The sequence below is a fragment of the Pongo abelii genome, chromosome 11 (assembly GCF_028885655.2).
Source record: "Pongo abelii isolate AG06213 chromosome 11, NHGRI_mPonAbe1-v2.0_pri, whole genome shotgun sequence".
In the NCBI taxonomy this organism is placed as follows: Eukaryota; Metazoa; Chordata; class Mammalia; order Primates; family Hominidae; genus Pongo; species Pongo abelii.
The window spans coordinates 60,840,689-60,860,035 of NC_071996.2; the positions used below are offsets into that span (position 1 = coordinate 60,840,689).

General features: G+C 36.6%; 1 protein-coding gene across 8 annotated transcripts in view; it reads right to left on the reverse strand.

Moving 5' to 3' along the window:
• CCDC148 (coiled-coil domain containing 148) overlaps positions 1 to 19,347 on the reverse strand; it is a 330,389-nt gene that overhangs the window by 237,053 nt on the left and 73,989 nt on the right. For 6 of the 8 annotated variants that reach the window (XR_008522611.2, XM_054548893.2, XM_054548892.2 and 3 more), the window contains exon 2: positions 912 to 974. The exons of 1 other annotated variant lie outside the window; for it this stretch is intronic. Coding sequence is in view for 6 of the 7 variants with exons in the window: in XM_054548893.2 (XP_054404868.1) it covers positions 912 to 974 (63 nt within the window). In the remaining variant the exon portion in view is untranslated. Of the gene's footprint in view, positions 1 to 911; positions 975 to 16,684; positions 17,192 to 19,347 lie in introns of those variants that run through there. One more of the 8 variants, XM_054548891.2, reaches the window with a different exon arrangement.

The following is a 19,347-nucleotide window of genomic DNA, read 5'->3' on the forward strand; positions in this document are numbered from 1 at the left end:
AGGCCAGTTAGAATAACAATCATTAAAAAGTCAGGAAACAACAGATGCTGGAGAAGATGTGAAGAAATAGGAAGGCTTTTACATTGTTGGTGGGAGTGTAAATTAGTTCAACCATTGTGGAAGAGAGTGTGGTGATTCCTCAAGGATCTAGAACCAGAAATACCATTTGACCCAGCAAGCCCATTACTGAGTATATACCCGGAGGATTATAAATCATTCTACTATAAAGACACATGCACACATGTTTATTGTGGCACTGTTCACCATAGCAAAGACTTGGAACCGACCCAAATTCCCATCAATGATAGACTGGATAAAGAAAATGTGGCACATATACACCATGGAATACTATGCAGCCATAAAAAAAGATAAGTTCATGTCCTTTGCAGGGACATGGATGAAGCTAGAAACCATCACTCTCAGCAAACTAACACAAGAACAGCAAACCAAACACAGCATATTTTCACTCATAAGTGGGAGTTGAACAATGAGAACACATGGACACAGGGAGGGGAACATCACACACTGGGGCCTGTTGGGGGGTGGAGGGCTAGGGAAGGGATAGCATTAGGAGAAATACCTAATGTAGATGACGGGTTGATGGGTGCATCGAACCACCATGGCATGTGTATACCTATGTAACAAACCTTCACATTCTGTACATGTTCCCCAGAACTTAAAGTATAATAAAAAAAAAAAAAAAGAAGAAGAAGAAGAAAGCAAGGGTATCCTGACCACTGCTGAGGATTAAAACAAACCCATTGTAAAGAACTGGTCAGTCATTCAATGTAACCAGAAAGTGAGCTTTCCATTATTAAAATTTTGAAAAATCAACATTCCAATTGTATATTATTTCAAAAGTACATAATCCACTGTAAATAATAAAACAGAGTTGGAAGTAGGAAAAATACCTGAGCTATCGTTTCTCTGAATTGTCAAGAATGGTCGGTCTCTTCGATTCATGTTTTCCATATCTGTTAAGGAAACAAGAGAGAACTAAAATTTCATAATATTATTTCATAAATGTTTTTAAAGCTGTGTTACTTGAAGTATTTTTAAAAGTAAGACCCAGGACTGGGTGTCATAATGCTTTTAATTTTATTAAAATTTGCTTTTCTTGCCCCTAGAAGCCTCCCTCTGTTAGTGGTTTTTCTGTGCCTTTCTTGTTCTTGGTCCTGTCCTTTCTATTTTTTCCCTCTTAATCCTCCTCCGCTGGATTGTTCCAGTGACTGATAAAAAATTTGTTATTAGAAAGTTGTTATGTGTTTTATTTTGTGTTCCTGGGAGGAAAGAAAGTACCTAAATTGAAGAATAAATTATTCACTACTTCTATTACAAGTAATATGGCACTTTTGGCAGATACAGAGATGCACCAGCCAGATCAAAGGACTCGCTGCCTTGCTGTGGGAATGCAGTCTACAGATAGCCTCCAGCTGTCACCCCCTTCAGGTTAAGACTCAGCTGCAGAGAAGAGCCTCGTCCAAAGGCATATGCTTTCCGGGGCAGCCCATACCCAATGACTGAGCAAGGCAGGGATGTAAAGCTATTTGGGCCCAATGTAGGACACTCTGATACGTAATATTTGCTCTGGAGCTTCCTGCCACGCGGGCCTAGACTTTGTTGGACCTGCATTGAAGTTGTTGTCTTCATCTGCCCAATCCCACTTCCTTCTTCTCCCTTTCACAGGTATAGATGCCTGCTAAACATCTTCTACTCCACGCTCTTCTGGTGGCTCTTTAAATAACAGTACTCACTTTTCAAAAGTTTGTGTTCCATATCTACCAGGTTGAACTACCCATGTCCAGTGGCCCTTTCAGTAACCTAAACCTTCTTAAAAGGAGGAGAAGATAGTTAAGGTCCATGACTTTTGGAAACTCTGCCAAGTTACCAAGAATTCCTAAGTCCTTACTATAGCCTCCCCCTCCCTACCATAGCCTTCCCATTTATTTTAATCTGCTTTAAGAGTATAACCTACAGACAGGAGTGGCAAATGTAAATGCACTCAGCAGCCATCAGTAAGTTAAAGGAGAGAAATGACAAGGAGCAAGACCAAAGGAGTGGCAGAAAATATGGAAAACTGAAGAGCATTCCACACCCAAAGATAATCAAATATACCTTTTTCCTTTTCATAACACAAGTACCAGACAAAGCACGCCTCCAGAAATAAATCTATGCTGGTTTGTTAGCTCTGGCCTACTGCATCCCCTCCCTAGTTTTCATTTAATTCTGCCACCCATAGCTTAGCTGTCCAAGTTTGCCATCTTTATCTCATAGGAGGCCTCTCCTGTCCTCTTATTGGTTAGTTGTGTAGTTTTATTTCATTGGAGAGCCAGCCCCTTTAGATTTAGGCCTCATTTTTGTTGGCATTGAGACTCAAACATTGAGGTTCTGAAACAAAATAGGGTTTTGCAGATTCCCTTTTGGTTGCCTTGGTCTAACCCTGTCTAATTTGTTCCTCCTGGTTTTCAGAAGAAAATCATGCAAGCCATAAAATGTTTCTCACCATCTCTATGTACTTCAAATTTTAAGTATGGCCATAAGAAATCTGACATTAGAATATATTCTGGAAATCAAAGTTGTAGCCAAATCTGTCTTCATGAACTGGAAACTTCATTTGGTTCCAACTATTTAGAAGACCAAGTGGAAATACTTCCTGACCCGCATACTTTAATCATTATATATAAATCATGTATAATTTCTACTTGCCTTTCAAAAACGTTGAGGGCCTGTGAACTAAAGAGTTATTAAGCTGAGGTATTATAAAACTGATTTCATTGTAATGTTTCTTATATGAGAGAAATGATTAGACATTCAGATTTAGATCTGAAAAGTTCACAAGTAATTTACTTAGTTCAGTTCTCATTTTAGCACTTGAGATGATTGAGGCTCAGAAAAATGACCAAAATCATACACCTAGTCAGTAGCAGAACTTTCAGTTTCAAAATCTCACATTATAATACAAAAATCTCTGAAAATGAAGGTTTATTTCATAATTAATACAGTGGCCAAACCCAACCTGAGCTGCAATCATTTGGTGGCAAGCCTGACCCAAACTGAAGTTTACGCTATGAATGTGAATGTTCATACATTTACGTAAAAATATTAATCTGTTTAATTATGGGATGATGCCTGGGCCCCACCAGGGTTTCAAAAAATAATGGGCATATGTTCTTTATCCCATTTCTAAAAATCTGAAAAACCTAAAAACTGTCTGGTTCCACATATTTCAGATAAGGGATTTATGAAACTGTATTAAAACCAACATTTCCTGATTCCCAAAGAAGTATACATCATCCAGGCTATTTCAATTTTATGCTTACTAGTGAGAAATTCAAAGTGGCCACTTCAGCCTGTTGTTAAAATACTTTTGGCTGCATAACTGCTACTTGAACAGAATTTTTTATGTTAAATAATTTAAGAACAGTTAGTTTTATAAATTATTCCATATTCATATTATATGACATTTTAGAAATTGCTTATGAATGTTATCAAAATGTTAAGCCTTTTAGATCTACTCAATTATGGAAAATATCTTAAAATAATACTTTTGTAAGAAATTGCTTATAGCACAGGAAGAACACTTTGATATATAATGGAATGACAGTGTCACAATAGCTAGAGGGTTGAAAAACATTTTAGTGAAAAGTTAATTATTACAGAGTTGATGGGGAATCTAAACTTTTGTAAAATAGATAAATAAATGATATTTATCTATTTATGACCAGTCTCTACAGGGAAAAATCAGGACTTCTTTAGAGATGTGAAAAAATAAGAGAGAGATTATTTATATAAGGAGGCAGTTTTTTTTAACACTGTTAATATTCTTATTCTTCTCTTTTCTAAGAAAATCTTTTTTTAATACACTGAGGAAGGAAAAAGTCAATTATATTTAGGGTTAAGGTTGTACTACATATGGATAGCATTTAAACTCTAAACGATTATAAATATGTAGACTAGTCAATCACCCCATGACGGTGAGTCTTCTATAATGGGGATTCTGCCAGGCGAAATGATGTTAAAAACAATACCAATATGTAGAAATAGTATTGTTTTGGCTATACGGGCTCTTTTTTTGTTCCATATAAAGTAATTTTTTTTCTAATTCTGTGAAGAATGTCAGTGGTAGTTTAATGGGAATAGCATTGAATCTATAAATTACTTTGGGCAGTATGGCCATTTTCATGATATTGATTCCTCCTATCCATGAGCATGGAATGTTTTTCCATTTGTTTGTGTCCTCTCTTATTTCCTTGAGCAGTGGTTTGTAGTTCTCCTTGAAGAGGTCCTTCACTTCCATGGTTAGCTGTATTCCTGGTATTTTATTCTCTTTGTAGCAATTGTGAATGGGAGTTTATTCATGATTTGGCTCTCTGCTTGTCTATTGTTGGTGTACAGGAATGCTTGTGATTTTGCAAATGATTTTGTATCCTGAGACTTTGCTGAAGTTGCTTATCAACTTAAGAAGCTTTTGGAATGAGACAATGGGGTTTTCTAGATATAGGATCATGTCATCTGCACACAGAGACAGTTTTACTTTCTATTTGAATATTCTTTATTTCTTCATATATTTCTCATGCCTGATTGCCCTGGTCAGAACTTCCAATACGATGTTGAACAGGAATGGTGGGAGAGGGCACCCTTGTCTTGTGCCAGTTTTCAAGGGGAATTCTTCCAGATTTTGCCCATTCAGTATGATATTAGCTGTGGGTTTGTCATAAATGGCTCTTACTATTTTGAGGTACGTTTCATCAATATATCGTTTGTTAAGAGTTTTTAACACGAAGGGATGTTGAATTTTATCGAAGGCCTTTTCTGTGTCTATTGAGATAATCATCTGGTTTTGTCTTTAGTTCTGTTTATGTGGTGAATTACGTTTATTAATTTGTTGAACCAGCCTTTCATCCTGGGGATGAAGCCAACTTGATCATGGTGGATAAACTTTTTGATGTGCTGTTGGATTCAGTTTGCCAGTATTTTATTGAGGATTTTTACATCAATATTCATCAGGGATACTGGCCTGAGGTTGGCCTGTCAGGGGGTTAGTGGAGGGAGAGTATCAGGATAGATAGCCAATGCAAGTGGGGCTTAACACCTAGGTGATGGGTTGATATATGCAGCAAACCATATGTGCAGCACACATTTACCTATGTAACAAACCTCCATGTCCTGCACATATATCCCAGCACTTAAAATTAAATTAAATTAAATTTAAAAAATATATACATGTAGAAACATCTTGGATGTGGTATCAAATTATTGTAAAACATTAATTTATCAAATAATAAAAGTTGGCCATGATATTGATTATAAAGTAAGCCTTCATTTTTAGAGATTCTTGTATTATAATGAAAGATATTGAAACTAAAGTTTTTGCTACTGACTAGGTATGTGATCTTGGTCATTTTCATATGAAAGATCTCATAACATTTTCATTCAAATATTATGGCCAAAGTCCAGCTGAAGCAGTATTTTTCTAACATCCAGAATTCATTTTTAAATTTTAAGCAGAATGTTACATATCACTATCATTACAAAACATTATGCACTGTAGTTTGTGTAAGATAAATTTATTGTCCTGAAAAAACTAACGGAACCAAAAGATGTACTATTAGAACTAATATAAATGGTTAAACAAAGTGCTCAGTCACAAAATAAATATGACCAATTCAAATATAATGGGAAAGATCTCACTCAAAACAAACGAAAAACAAAATATCTAGGAATAAACTATATAAGAAGTTTGTAGGACATAGACTGTAAAAAAAAACTACCAAAGTTGATTATGAGAAATTAAAAAAAAAATTGAATAGAAAGAAACTAGTCTAATTCTGCATAGCAAATATTTAACACTGGCAATTTCTGGGTAGTAGGATTATACTTAATTTTGATTACTACTTTATGATTGAGCATAATTTCTAAATTTTTCTTATTTTATAGGAAGAAGAAAAACACAGTTTTAAAAGTACTAAGCAGAGGCAATAGCTATTTTACTATATTCTGGAAAAACACTACCATGATATGCCTATTTTACCAATTAAAAAAGAAACTGGATTTCATGACATCAAGAATCCTTCAAGATATAAACGTATGTAAGTGTAATTCATGATATTGATACTGAATTGATTCTTACCTTCTACTAAAAGGCAGACTATATTAAAATACACTTGTTGCACTGTATAGAACTTTAAAATGTTAACATTAGAATATTCACCAGGTCATTTTTTAATGCTCTGTGGGAAATAAGTAAATAGTTTAGTTTAAACTATTCTTTAGTTACAAATGTACTGGTTAAAATAATAAACTGTATAGAAAATTGTGTGGCAAGAACTAAGATTTTCAGTCCTACTTGCCTCTAACAGAAAAGCTGGAGGAACAGTTGCATTTAGCCCTGGTAGTCATTTTCAAGGTTTTATTTTGTATTATTTCAAAGAATTTCTATGCATTTGTAAGTACTTATATATATCCAATTTTATCTCGGTATAATAATGACATACATACAATTCCACAAGTTATTTAATAATGTAACTTGGCCATCTTTCCATATCATTCTATTTGTGTGTTCATATATATATATATATACATATATATATATACATGCATACGTGCCTTTAATGACTGAAAATCGCATGTATACATATATATATATTCATTCAACCAGTACAAGAATCAAAGACAGAAATTTTTTCTCAAAGAATTCTGCCTTTTTTACTGAAAAATAAAATTCATAATCAGAAAAATAAAATCTATCAAATCTCTGCCCTCTTTATAATTCATATAAATTTGCTTATGAACCAGTTCCACATATAGTCAACCTATATGATTTTCTCTATTTTTAAAACAGCTCAAAGTAGAGAGTCTCAATCAACCTTGCTAATAAAATAATTCAAATACAGATCTATACATCCCATAGGCTTTTCCAGTCTGGGGAACACAGTCCGGGAGAAAGAAAAGAGTTAACCACAGCAAACAACCTAAAAGGGCCCAGTTTCCATGGGACTTCAGAGCCCCACAGAGAGTGAAGGTAACTGCAGTGGAGCCTCTCATGCCCTTACTCCCTTTATATCCTCCAAACTGTTTCAATAATTAGAAAACCCCAAGAGAAAAGGTATAAATTAGGTATATGCTACATAAAAATGGGAATTTTCCAGATTTTGGGGGAGGGGGCGAATAGACGAATTCACACAGCTTCCACTGACTGTCTCAGAAATTCTGACCAGAAACTATGACTGGGAGTTTTGATTTTTGACAAATCACCTTAGGGAAATTAAGTACTTAGTTATGAAGAAATACTGTTTTGCCTCTAATTTTTCCCCTTGAATGTGGGATCCATAAAGAAAGAATAATGAAGGTAATCCTCTGCTTTGGAAAGACTTACCACTTATCCTCCTACATGACTTGCCATTTTGGACATGCTTAAATTTAAGATTTGTCAATTTTCTGACACAATTTGGGAGTCTACTTTCCCATCCTACATACCTGGACTTGATGTAAGAGGTTCACCTGCTTCCCCTTGGTCCCTTTTACGCCTAACCTCTCTGACAGCTGCAGGGTATTATATAATTCACTCCTTCCATATCCTATATGTAGAATTTTATCAATATCCTTTTATCTGCTCTTCTAGCCCAGCTACCATCACACAATTGCCTGGATGAGTGATGTCTCAAACACCCAAATACATCATATAACTCCCTGACCTACTAAATGGTTTCTAATTGCTCTCCAGGACAATCTAGCTCTTGACTCTCTAACCCCTTCATTACCTATTACCTTATTTGTACATTACCCTTGAGCATTCCCAAACCGTTTGCAGATCCCTGAAAGGACAATGCTTGTGAAACGCAGAACAACAGTGCCCCAAAGATGTCCATGTAGGTCCTAATCCTCAGAACTTATGATTGTGTTATGTTATGTGGCAAAGGGGAATTAAGATGGCAAAGATAATTTAGATTGTTAATCAGCTGATGTTATATAAAAGATTAGCCTGGCTTATCCAGGTGGGCCTAATGTAATCAGAAGGGCCTTATTAGAAGGAGGCAGGAAGGTCAGAATCAGAGATGTGGTGACAGAAGCAGAGGTCAGAAAGTAGGAAGGTTTGAAGATGTCACGCTTCTGGCGTTGAAGAAGCATGAAACCATGACCCAAAGAATGCAGGTAGCCTCTAGATGCTAGAAAAGGAAAGGAAACAGATTCTCCCCTAGAGGCTCCAAAGGAATACAGCCCTGCCCACAGCTTGTTGTTATTTTGGATGTCTGACCTCCAGAATTGTAAGATCATAAACTTGGATTGTTTAAGTCACTAAGGTTGTGGTAATGTTTTTTCAGCAATAGGAAACTGATATGCTCTTTGATATCTCTCTCATTTGAAATAGTACACACACTACTACCTATGCTTGGAAGGCCTTTCTCTACCGTTGCCTCTCTGACCAATACCTACTTATTTTTCAGTCTCATCTTAATCATCCTACTGGAGCTTCTCCTAATCCAGACAGAGATGATCTTTCCTTTCCCTTGTACTACTATTACATTTTGTGTTTGCTCCTACTGTTTCTCTAATTTATTTATGAGATTATTACAATGTTTAATAAACATCTATCATACACTAGATTAAGGGCTATAGATTTATTCAGGCCTCTGCAGAGAGACCATCTCTGGCAATGTCATCTAAAGTAGTTCTCTCTACCCCCAATTATTCTTCACCCTCTCATTCTAATTATTTTCCTTTGTGGTACATCTCACTGTGTGGCATTATACTATATATTTATTAACTTTCCTGTTGTTCACATCTACAATTAGGATATATGCTCCATGTAAACAAGGCCTTTAGCAGATCATCTCTGTTTCTCCAGACTGCCTAAAATAGTATCTGGTCCCTGTTAGATATTCAATACATATTTGCTAAAAGAGCATTAAGTGATTACATTATAGATCACAGTCCTGCACCTAACGCATGGTAGTATTAGAAGCAAACACATAGTTTTCACCTGCTTTTCCCCTACATTTAAATCTAGGCTCACCTGTATGAGATGACAACTGTTATCAAGAACAACCTCCAAGTCAAAATGGTCAGTAGATTGAGGTATATGTGAAGAAGTGAGGAAGAAAACACATGCCCACTTTAAAGTTTCAGCACCGGCTCAAAGTTCACATTAACTGCAGTTGACCGGTGCCCCAGACCAGCTACTCAGGTGTCAATCATAGCACACAACCCCCGCATGGAGAAACCTGCATTTTGTTAGTAATCTAAGGATATCTATGCTATCTTACTTCTCCAAGAGCTTGGGGTTAAGAAGGAGATTCTATGCATAGTAGACACAAATAATGTAGTTTTACCTCCAACATATATTATTGAGTGAAAAAAGCAAGTTGCACTATGATACATACCATATGATACCATTATATAAACATTAACAGACTTCAAACAATACTACCCCCTTCTCTTGTGCGTGTGCTCTCTCTCGAGAAAAAAAGCCTAAAGGCCCACACGTAGACCAAACTGAAGAGTATGCTGCAATTGGAGGTTAGTGTCAAAGAGGACTTTAGCTTTAACTGTAATAAAATCACTGCATTTTTACAATGAGTGTATATATATACATATATATGTGTATATATGTATATATGTGTATATGTGTATATATGTACATATATGTAATTAAAAGTAATCAACATTGCCCCAAAAGGTCCTATTGCTAAATACAGTCATCTCTCAGTATCTGCAGGGGACTTGTTCCAGGACCTCCATGGATACCAAACTGTATGAATACTAAAGTGTCTCATAGAAAATGGTGTAGTGTTTGCAAATAACCTATGCACATCCTCCTGTATGCTTTAAATCATCTCTAACTTTTTTATAATACCTAATACAAGGTAAATGCTAAATAAATAGTTATGCTATATTTTTATTTGTATTTTTGTTGTTCTATGTTATTTATTTTAAAATATTTTCTATATGAAGTTGTTTGAATTCACAAATGCAAAACCTGCAGAGATGGAGGGCTGACTGCAATTCTCATTTCTATTGTAAAATTAATGCAACAACATTAGAGTCTATAAAGATTACCAAGTGGTTTCTACTGGTGAGAACCCCAGAGTTTGATCACTCGTCACTCACATTTCTGAACCTGCCAAGTTTGGACCACTTCCCAGAGCCCCTTGACCCTACCAAGTCATACAAACCCTGTGAAGGCCAGCCTGAAATATCCAGTTAACTTTAATTTTGTATATAATTAAATAATTTTTATACAAATTTGTTCTGCCTTCTAAGATAAATTTCTTCTGACCTCTTTAACAAAAATGTTTCAAAACAGCTTTTCTTCTGATTAATGGTCACAAATGCATTGTCTTTCTCTTGATTACAAGCTTGATAATTAAAAGAAAACCATGAAAGTGAAGGTCACAAGCAAGTTTATAGAGTTCAACAATTAAATGGCATTTTGATGTGCTTTTCACTATCACTGCTGAGGAAATTTTATCCTCTGAAGTTTAAAACTGGAAGACACAGCTAGGTACTAATATTCATTCTACTTTTTTCCCTTTCTAACACATTCTAATTTTGTTCAGGGCAAAATATCGGCTTTCCTTTGACACCTCTGAGACTGTAAATGACCATGTGACACACTTCCAACCAATGAGACATGACCAGAGAGAGGTCTGCTGGGAATTTCAGGGAGAGATATGTTTTCTCATACAGGCACACCTCCTTATTCCTTGCCCTTTCTCCTTTCATCCTGCATGAAATGCGGACGTAAAGCTAGACATGGAGTGAGTATTAAGATGAAAGATTCATACTAACTGTTGCAGAGAAGAAAGCCAAGGGGAGCCTGGGATGTTGTTATCAAGAATCTGCTGTGCCAGCCCTGGACTCTTTCCCTCTGGACTTGTTGTAATGAGAAAAATAAATCCCCAAGCTTCTGCAATCAGGTTCTGTAACTTTCAGCCAAACAAAATCCTCAACTGAGATAGACTGGGATAATATGAAGCACCCAGGAGATTCTGATCTCTCTGTACATAAAGCAGTATAAAAATTGTTCTAGAAAAACAGCTATCAATATAGACATAGGTAAAATACTAGAAAATATTACTGTCATTGCTTTTCAATAGTAGCATGAAAAAATTACATCTAGCAAAATTTCCTGTCTTAAAACTCTAATAGAATTTCACATGCAGTTTTAACATAGCTAAAAGAGAGCAGGTTAAAAGATATGTCAGTGGTTCTGGAAAGGGAAAGAAAAAAATCCTCAGAAACTTAAGTACACTACCAAAAAGTAACATAAAAGAATGCATCTGTGAGTATACAATACTCCAGAATAGTTTCCCATGAAGGATCAGTTATGCAAGGAGTAATTTTCCTCTAAAATGTTACACAAAGGGTATTTTTAACATTTTTAATAAAAAATAGCAACCTACCACTCTTTAACAACAAAGACTATAAAACTCTATTAAATTACAGTGCCTGGAATTTAATACAGTAGCCACTAATATGTTTTGAATAAATACCAGGTAAGAAATATTAATGCATTTTGTATTATTGCCAGTTAAATTTGAAAAGATCTCCAGGCTAGGAAGTAAATAAATGAAGGGGAAGATGAAAGGAGTTAAGATAAAGTTTAGAGGGAGGGAAAGGAAGAGGGAGGAAAAAGAAACGCAGAGGGAACATAAAGAGGAAAAAAAAATTCCTTCTTTTCCTATCTCCTCTTTTCAATTCTAAATTTAAATCATAAATGAAAATCTTCCTCCCTATAAAGGCAAATTTATAGTTGACATTAGCTGCACTGAAGTGGGTAGAGTTTTTACTGCAGAGGAACTAGAGGGGCTAATTTTGAAGCATGAAAGGTGGGCCCTCAGGTCTGCGTAGGGTTTTCAGGGAGAGGCAGTGACTGAGGATGAGCAGCTACCTGGAGAAGAGGGAGGTGATGTGAGGAGAGGGGCTGAATGGGGAGTGTTCATAATGTCAGTCTTCTCTTGTTTCAATTTTTGCTTCAACCTAGTCATTCACAGAGGCAAGGAAGGGACGATTCTCCACTATCCTTTATTTCATAATCTCTTTGCACAAGGATCCATATTCTCTGAACAATGATTTGAAAGTCCTTTTTCAAAAAAAACCTCAATGTCTATGAAAACTAGGGGAAGTAGAGGAAAAATAAACTGCTCTTCCTTAGAGAAAGAGGGAAGGGATAGTTTTCCTTTCTGCCTGGAGGGGTAGGATGTGTGGATGGTGTGGAGCGGGGGGTGCAAATTATCATGTAACACAAGGACAAACAGAATGTGGCTGCATAGGATTTTCCACTTGGCTTTAAAAGTACCATCGAATACTTTGTTTCAAAATATAATGGTCAGTAACATGAAATAGTCACTAACATACAACTACCACTTGTTACTGGCAGTCAAAAACATGCAAATTAAAATAACCACAACATTCCCAATCAAATTAACAAAAAATAAAATGTATGTATGTAATTGGGAAGGTGGCAGTAAATTAACTCTCATACACATCATTGGTGGGTATCTAGGGGGCTATCTGGTGACATACAGGCATACCTTGTTTTGTGCTTCATTTCATTGCACTTCACAGATATTGAAGGTCTGTGGCAACCCTGTGCCAAGCAAGTCTGTCAGCACCATCTTTTCAATAGCAGTGCTTGCTTCATGTCTCTGTGTCTCATTTCGGTTATTACTGCAAAACCCTTCATTATATTTATTATGGTGATCTATGATTGGTGATCTTTGATGTTACTATTGTAATTGTTCTAGTGCACCTCAAACTGCATCCATATAAGAAAGCAAACTTGATAAATGTTGTGTGTATTCTGACTAATTCGTTCCAGCTGCTTTCCTCTGTCTTTCCCTCTCCTGGGGTGTCCCTATTTTCTGAGACACAACAATATTGAAATTAGGCTAATTAATAACCCTACAATGTCCTGTAGGTGTTCAATTGAGGGAGAATAGTACATCTTTAACTTAGAACCAAAAGCTAAAAATGTTTGAGCTTGGTGAGGAAGACACGTCAAAAGCCAAAATGGGATGAAAGTTAGACCTCTTGTGCCAGTTAGCCAAGCTGTGAATGCAAAGGAAAAGTTCTTGAAAGAAATGAAAAGGGCTACTCCAGTAAACATGCAAGTGATAAGAAAGCAAAACAGTCTTATTGCTCTCATATGGAGTAAGTTTGAGTGGTCTGGATAGAAGATCAAACCTGCCACAACAACCTTTAAGCAAAACCCTAATTCAGAGCAAGGCCCTAACTCTCTTTGATTCTAGGAAGGCTGAGAGGTGAGGAAGCTACAAAAGAAAGTTTGAAGCTGGCAGAAGTTGGCTCATAAGGTTTAAGGAAGGTCGCTGTATTCAGAACATAAAAATGCAAGATGGAACAGCAAGTGCTGATTCAGAAGCTGCAGCAAGTTATCCAGAAGCTCTTGCTAACATCATTGGTGAAGGTAGCTACACTTTAGTGTAGATGAAACAGCCTTATGCTGAAAGAAAATGCCATCTAGGACTTTCATAGCCAGAGATGAAAAAACAATGCCTGGCTTCAGAGATTCAAAGGACAAGTTGACTTTCTTGTTAGGGTCTAATGCAGCTGGTGACTTTAAGTTGAAGCCAGTACTCCTTTACCATTCTGAAAATCCTGGGGCTCTTAAGAATTATGATAAATCTACTGTCTGTGCTCTATAAATGGAGCAACAAAGCCTGGGTGATAGCACATCTATTTACACCATGATTAACTGAATATTTTAAGCCCACTGTTGAGACTTACTGCTCAGAAGAAAAGATTCCTTTCAAAATTTACTGCTCATTGACAATGCACCTAGTCACCCACGAGCTCTGAAGGAGATGTACAGGAGATTAACGTTGCTTTCATGCCTGCTAACGTAACATTTATTCTGCAGCCCATGGATCAGGAGTAATTTCAACTTCCAAGTCTTATTATTTAAGAAACACATTTCATAAGGCTATAGCTGCCATAGATAGTAATTCCTCTGATGCATCTGGGCAAAGTAAATTAAAAACCTTCTGGAAAGTATTAACTATTCCAGATGCCACTAAGAACACTCATGATTTCTGGAGGGAGGTCAAAATAAATAGCAGCATTAACAAGAGTTTAGAAGAGGTTGATTCCAACCCTTGTAAGTAACTTTGAGGGGTTCAACAATTTCATGGAGGAAGTAACTGCAGATGTGGTGGAAATAGCAAGGGAACTAGGATTAGAGCCTGAAGTTGTGACTGAATTGCTGCAATCTCATGATATAACTTGAACAGATGAGGAGTTGCTTCTTGTGGATAAGCAAAGAAACTGGTTTCTGGAGACGAAATCTATACCTGGCGAAGATGCTTGTGAACACTGTTGAAATAATAAAGGATTTTGAATATTATATAAGCTTAGTTGATAAAGCAATGTCAGGGTTTGAGAAGACTGACTCCAATTTTGAAAGAAGTTCTATGGTGGGTAAAATGCTATCAAAAGCATCACATGCTTCACAGAAATCTTTCATGAAAGGAAGAGTCAATTGATGTGTCAAACTTCACTGTTGTCTTCCTTTAAAAAATTGTCTCAGCTACCCTAACCTTCCTCAGCTACTATCTTAATGAGTAAGCAGCCATCAACATCGAGGCAAGACCCTCCACCAGCAAAAAGATTATGACGCACTGAGGCTCAGATGAGCATTGGCATTTCTTAGCGCTAAAGGATTTTGAAATTAAGATATGTACATCATTTTTTAGACATAATGCTATTGCACACTTAATAGACTATAGTATACTGTAAACATAACTTTTACAGGCACTGGAAAACCAAAAGATTCATGCCACTTTCTTTATTGCAATATTAGCTTTACTGTAGTGGTCTGGAATCAAACCTGCAATATTTCCAAGGTACACCTGTACCAAAATTCTCTTTTAGTTTGAGATGGGGTCTCACCATGTTGCCCAGGCTGGTCTTGAACTCCTTGGCTCAAACGATCCTCCTACTTCAGCCTCTTGAGTAGCTGACTATAGGTGTGTACCACTGCAGCCAGCTCTGTACCAAAATTCTTAACATTTTTATACCATTTAACCCAGTGACAATTTTAGAGATTTATCCCAAGAACACATGTACAAAAAGATATATTTACAAGTATGCTTGCAGCCAAATTATCTATTTGGAGAAAAACTGGAAATGACTTTAAAATTAGTGATCATAGGGGATTGGTTAAATTAAATTATGAGATACCCATACAATGCAAGGTTTTAAGACAATAGTACTGTAAAAGAAAGCATTACAGTAGACCAATAAAATAGGTTCATTTAAAACATAGTTGAAATAAAAATAGCATATCCTCAAAACTAAGGTATACCTAAACTCTAGGGTAGTGTTGGTCTTTGGAGTCAGGCTGTGAAAGACTGAATTCCAGGTTCACCACTTATAAACTGTGGCACCCTCAGCAAATTACTTAAATGGTGGAAAAGACTCAGTATTGTAAAAATGTCAACTCTTCCAAATTGATTTATACAATCTCAGCTGAAATCCTAGAAAGTTTTTTTGTGCATGTGAAAATTGGCAAGCTGGTTTAAAAATATGTATAGAAATGCAAAGGACAAGGATAGCCAAGAGAATCTTGATGAACAGAGCAAAGCTGCAGGATTTATAGTACCATATACCAAGATCCATTATGAAGCTCTAATAATCAAGACTGTTATTGGAGCAAGGATGGGCAAATAGGTCAATGAACAGTATAAAGAGTCTCAAGAAACAGTTCCATACATACACGATCACCTGATTTATGAAGAAGTGAGTCATACTGCTGTGCAGTATGGAAAGAACAGTCTTTAATAAATGGTCCTGGTTCCGTTGGATATCCACATGGAAAAAGTGATTCTTGATCTCCTACTTCCCAACAGTCACATAAATCAATTCCAGATGTACTACAGATCTAAATGTGAAAGATAAAAATGAACATTTTGGAAGAAAACAAAGGAGAACATATTCATGACCTTGGAATTGGCAAAGATTTCTTTTAAAAAAAATGTTCATCTTAAATGGAAAATGTAATAAGTTGGGAAATACTAAAATTAAGACCATCTATTCATCCAAAGACACCATTAAGGGAGTGAAAAGGGAGCCTGAAGAGCAGGAAAATCCATTTGCCATATATCTTTTCAAGACACTTGAATCCAGAATACATATGTATATATTAAAGCACATACAAATTAATGAGAAAAAGGCAGACGACCCAATAAAAAATGGGGCAGAAGACCTCAACAGACACTCCACAATAAAAGGATACCCAAGTGGCCAATAAACATATTAAAATGCCCTCAACTTTATCCATTAGCAAAATCCAATTTAAAACCACAGTGCAATACCTCTATAAACACACTAGGGTAGCTGAAATGAAAAAGACAGAAAATACCAAATGTTGGTAAGAAAGTGGAGCAACCAGAACATTCACACACGGCTGGTGGGAGTGTAAACTGGAACAACTTGTTTAGAAAAAAATCACTGGCAGTTCATCTACTATGACCTAGCCATTATACCTTTTATATACTCAATAGAAATTTGTACATATATTCATCAGAAGACATATATAAGAATGGTCATAGCAGCACTATCTCTAGTAACCCATGTTAGAAATGACCCACAGCCTGGGCAACAAACAGATACTGGCTCTACAAAAAAAATGAAAAACTAGCCGAGTGTGGTGTTGCGTGCCTATCACCTTCTCAGAAAGTTGAAGTGGGAGGATGGCTTGAGCCCAGAAGGTCAAGGCTCCAGTGAGCCATGATCACACCACAGCACTACCTGAAAGAAACAAAAAGAAACTACTCAGATGCTATGGTCTGAATGTTGGTGTTTCATGCCCCCACCCCCTGGCTAAATCAATATGCTGAAACTGAATCCCCAACGTGACTGTATTAAGAGTTGGGGCCTCTTAGGAAGTTATTAAGTCATGAGGGCTTCTTTCTTCTGAATGGGATTAGTGTCCTTACAAAAGAAATTGAAAAGTGTGTATTTGCCCCTTCCACCATGTGAAGACAGAGCAACAAGGGCCCACCTTTGAGGCAGAGAACAAGTCCTCATCAAGCTCTCATCGCCAAATGCTGCTGGCACCTCAGGCTTGGACTTCCCAGCCTCCAGAACCGTAAGCAATCAATTTCTAAAGTTTATTAATTACCTAGTCTACAGTATTTTGTTATAGTAGCTAAAATGGACTAACACACCAGATATCTACCAATAGTAGAATAAATTGATGTATATTCAGAAATTCACTATTAGATTTTTGTTGCTGGGAAAAGGGCTGAGAGGGAGAGTGAGTATTGAAATATTCATTAATACTAGTGCCAACGTATGCCTAGAAAATGATGCTTCTAGTCTTGTCCAATGGGAAACGTGTATAAGGCAAAGGGTGTGTAAACAGCTAACATCATTCTTCTCTGACATATGTATTAACTTATTGGCTCCAAGATATATTTTGTAACTGCTAGCTAAGGCTAGTTTGACATGACCAAGTGACAGAGCTGACAAATTTGAATAGAAGTGTTAAGATAATTTTAAAACCAAATCTGAGGCCAGGCACAGTGACTCACGCCTATAATCCCAGCCCTTTGGGAGGCCAAGGCGGGTGGATCACGAGGTCGGGAGTTCAAGACCAGCCTGGCCAACATGGTAAAACCCACCCTGTCTCTACTAAAAATACAAAAAAAAAAAAATTAGCTGGGCATGGTGGCAGACACCTGTAATCCCAGCTACTCGGGAGGCTGAGGCAGGAGAATCGCTTGAATCCGGGAGACGGAGGTTGCAGTGAGCCGAGATCACACCACTGCCCTCCAGCATGGGTGACAGAGAAAGACTCCGTCTCAAAAAAAAAAACACAATAACAACAACAACAAAAATCTGAATATTTCAATGATAACACAGTTTTACATGTAAAAAAGTTGCCATAAAAAATGATGACAGGCTGGGTGCAGTGGCTCATGCCTGTAATCCCAGCATTCTGTGAGGCTGAGGCAGATGGATCACCTGAGGTCAGGAGTTCAAGATCAGCCTGGCCAACATGGTGAAACCCTGTCTCTACTAAAAATACAAAAAAAAAAAAAAAAAAAAATTAGCTGGGCATGGTGACACATGTCTATAATTCTAGCTACTTGGGAGGCTGAGGCAGAAGAATCACTTGAACCTGGGAGATGGAGGTTGTGGTGAGCTGAGATCACGCCACTGCACTCTAGCCTGCGTGACAGAGAAAGACTCCATCTCAAAAAAAAAATTACAGATGACTATTTAGTGACATATAGCTTACATATAATATTAAAATTCTAAAGCAAGATAAGAGATAGGAATAATTATAATTTTATTTTAAAAGTGTATATATATGTGTGTGTAGATGTATATTTAATAAATGACTGCAAAGCTATACACCAAAATGGAGTAGTAGTAATTAATGTGAATAGAATTATTTTTATTGTCTTCTTTGTGTTCCATATTTTATAAATTTTCAGTGAAAGAAAAATTTTTTTCTTTTTTAAATTTAAGTTATGTTTTTATGTTTAGAAACAATCACAGACTTATAGAAAAGTTGCAAGTAGAGTATAAGGAAGTTTATTTTTCTGAAGGAAGGTTCCATTTCGGAGGAAACTGTTGCGCTGATTTCCCATCCCTCCTGAATACTTGAGGGTGTCTTTCCTACAAACAAAGACATTGTACTACATAACCACAAGACAACTCTCAGCAACAAGAGATTTATCATCGACAACACTACTATCAACTGATCCTCAGATCTCATTCATGTTTTGCCAACTGTTCCAATAATGTCCTTTATAGAAAAAGTCTCCAGTTCTGAACCAAGCATTGCATATCGCTGTCACGTGTCCTTAGTCCCCTTCAGCCCAGAATTGCTAATCCATCTTTGACTTTCAGGATCTTGACACTTTTGAAGATTACATGCCAGTAATTTTGTAGCATGTCCTTTAGTTTTGGTTTGTCTGATGCTTCTTCATGATTAGACCCAGAATATGCATCTGGCAGGAATAACACAGAAGTGATGTTGTGCTCTTCTCATTGCATTACCTGATTTCCCTTTGTCCATTACTGATGCTATTGACTTTGATCGTTTAATTAAGGTAGTGCCTGTCAGGTTTCTCCACTATAAAGGTACCTTTCTTCCTACTTGTATTTTGTGGAGATGTACTTTGAAATTAATAAAGTTTAATTTCTCGTTAAACATGTAAGTTTTTGTTTGTTCATCTGCATAGATTTGTTTTATTCAATGGTGATACAGTTTGGTTCTGTGTCCCTACCCAAATCTCATGTCAAATTGTAATCCCCAGTGCTGGAGGAGGGGTCTGGTGGGAGGTGATTGAATCATCAGGTGGACTTCTCCCTTGC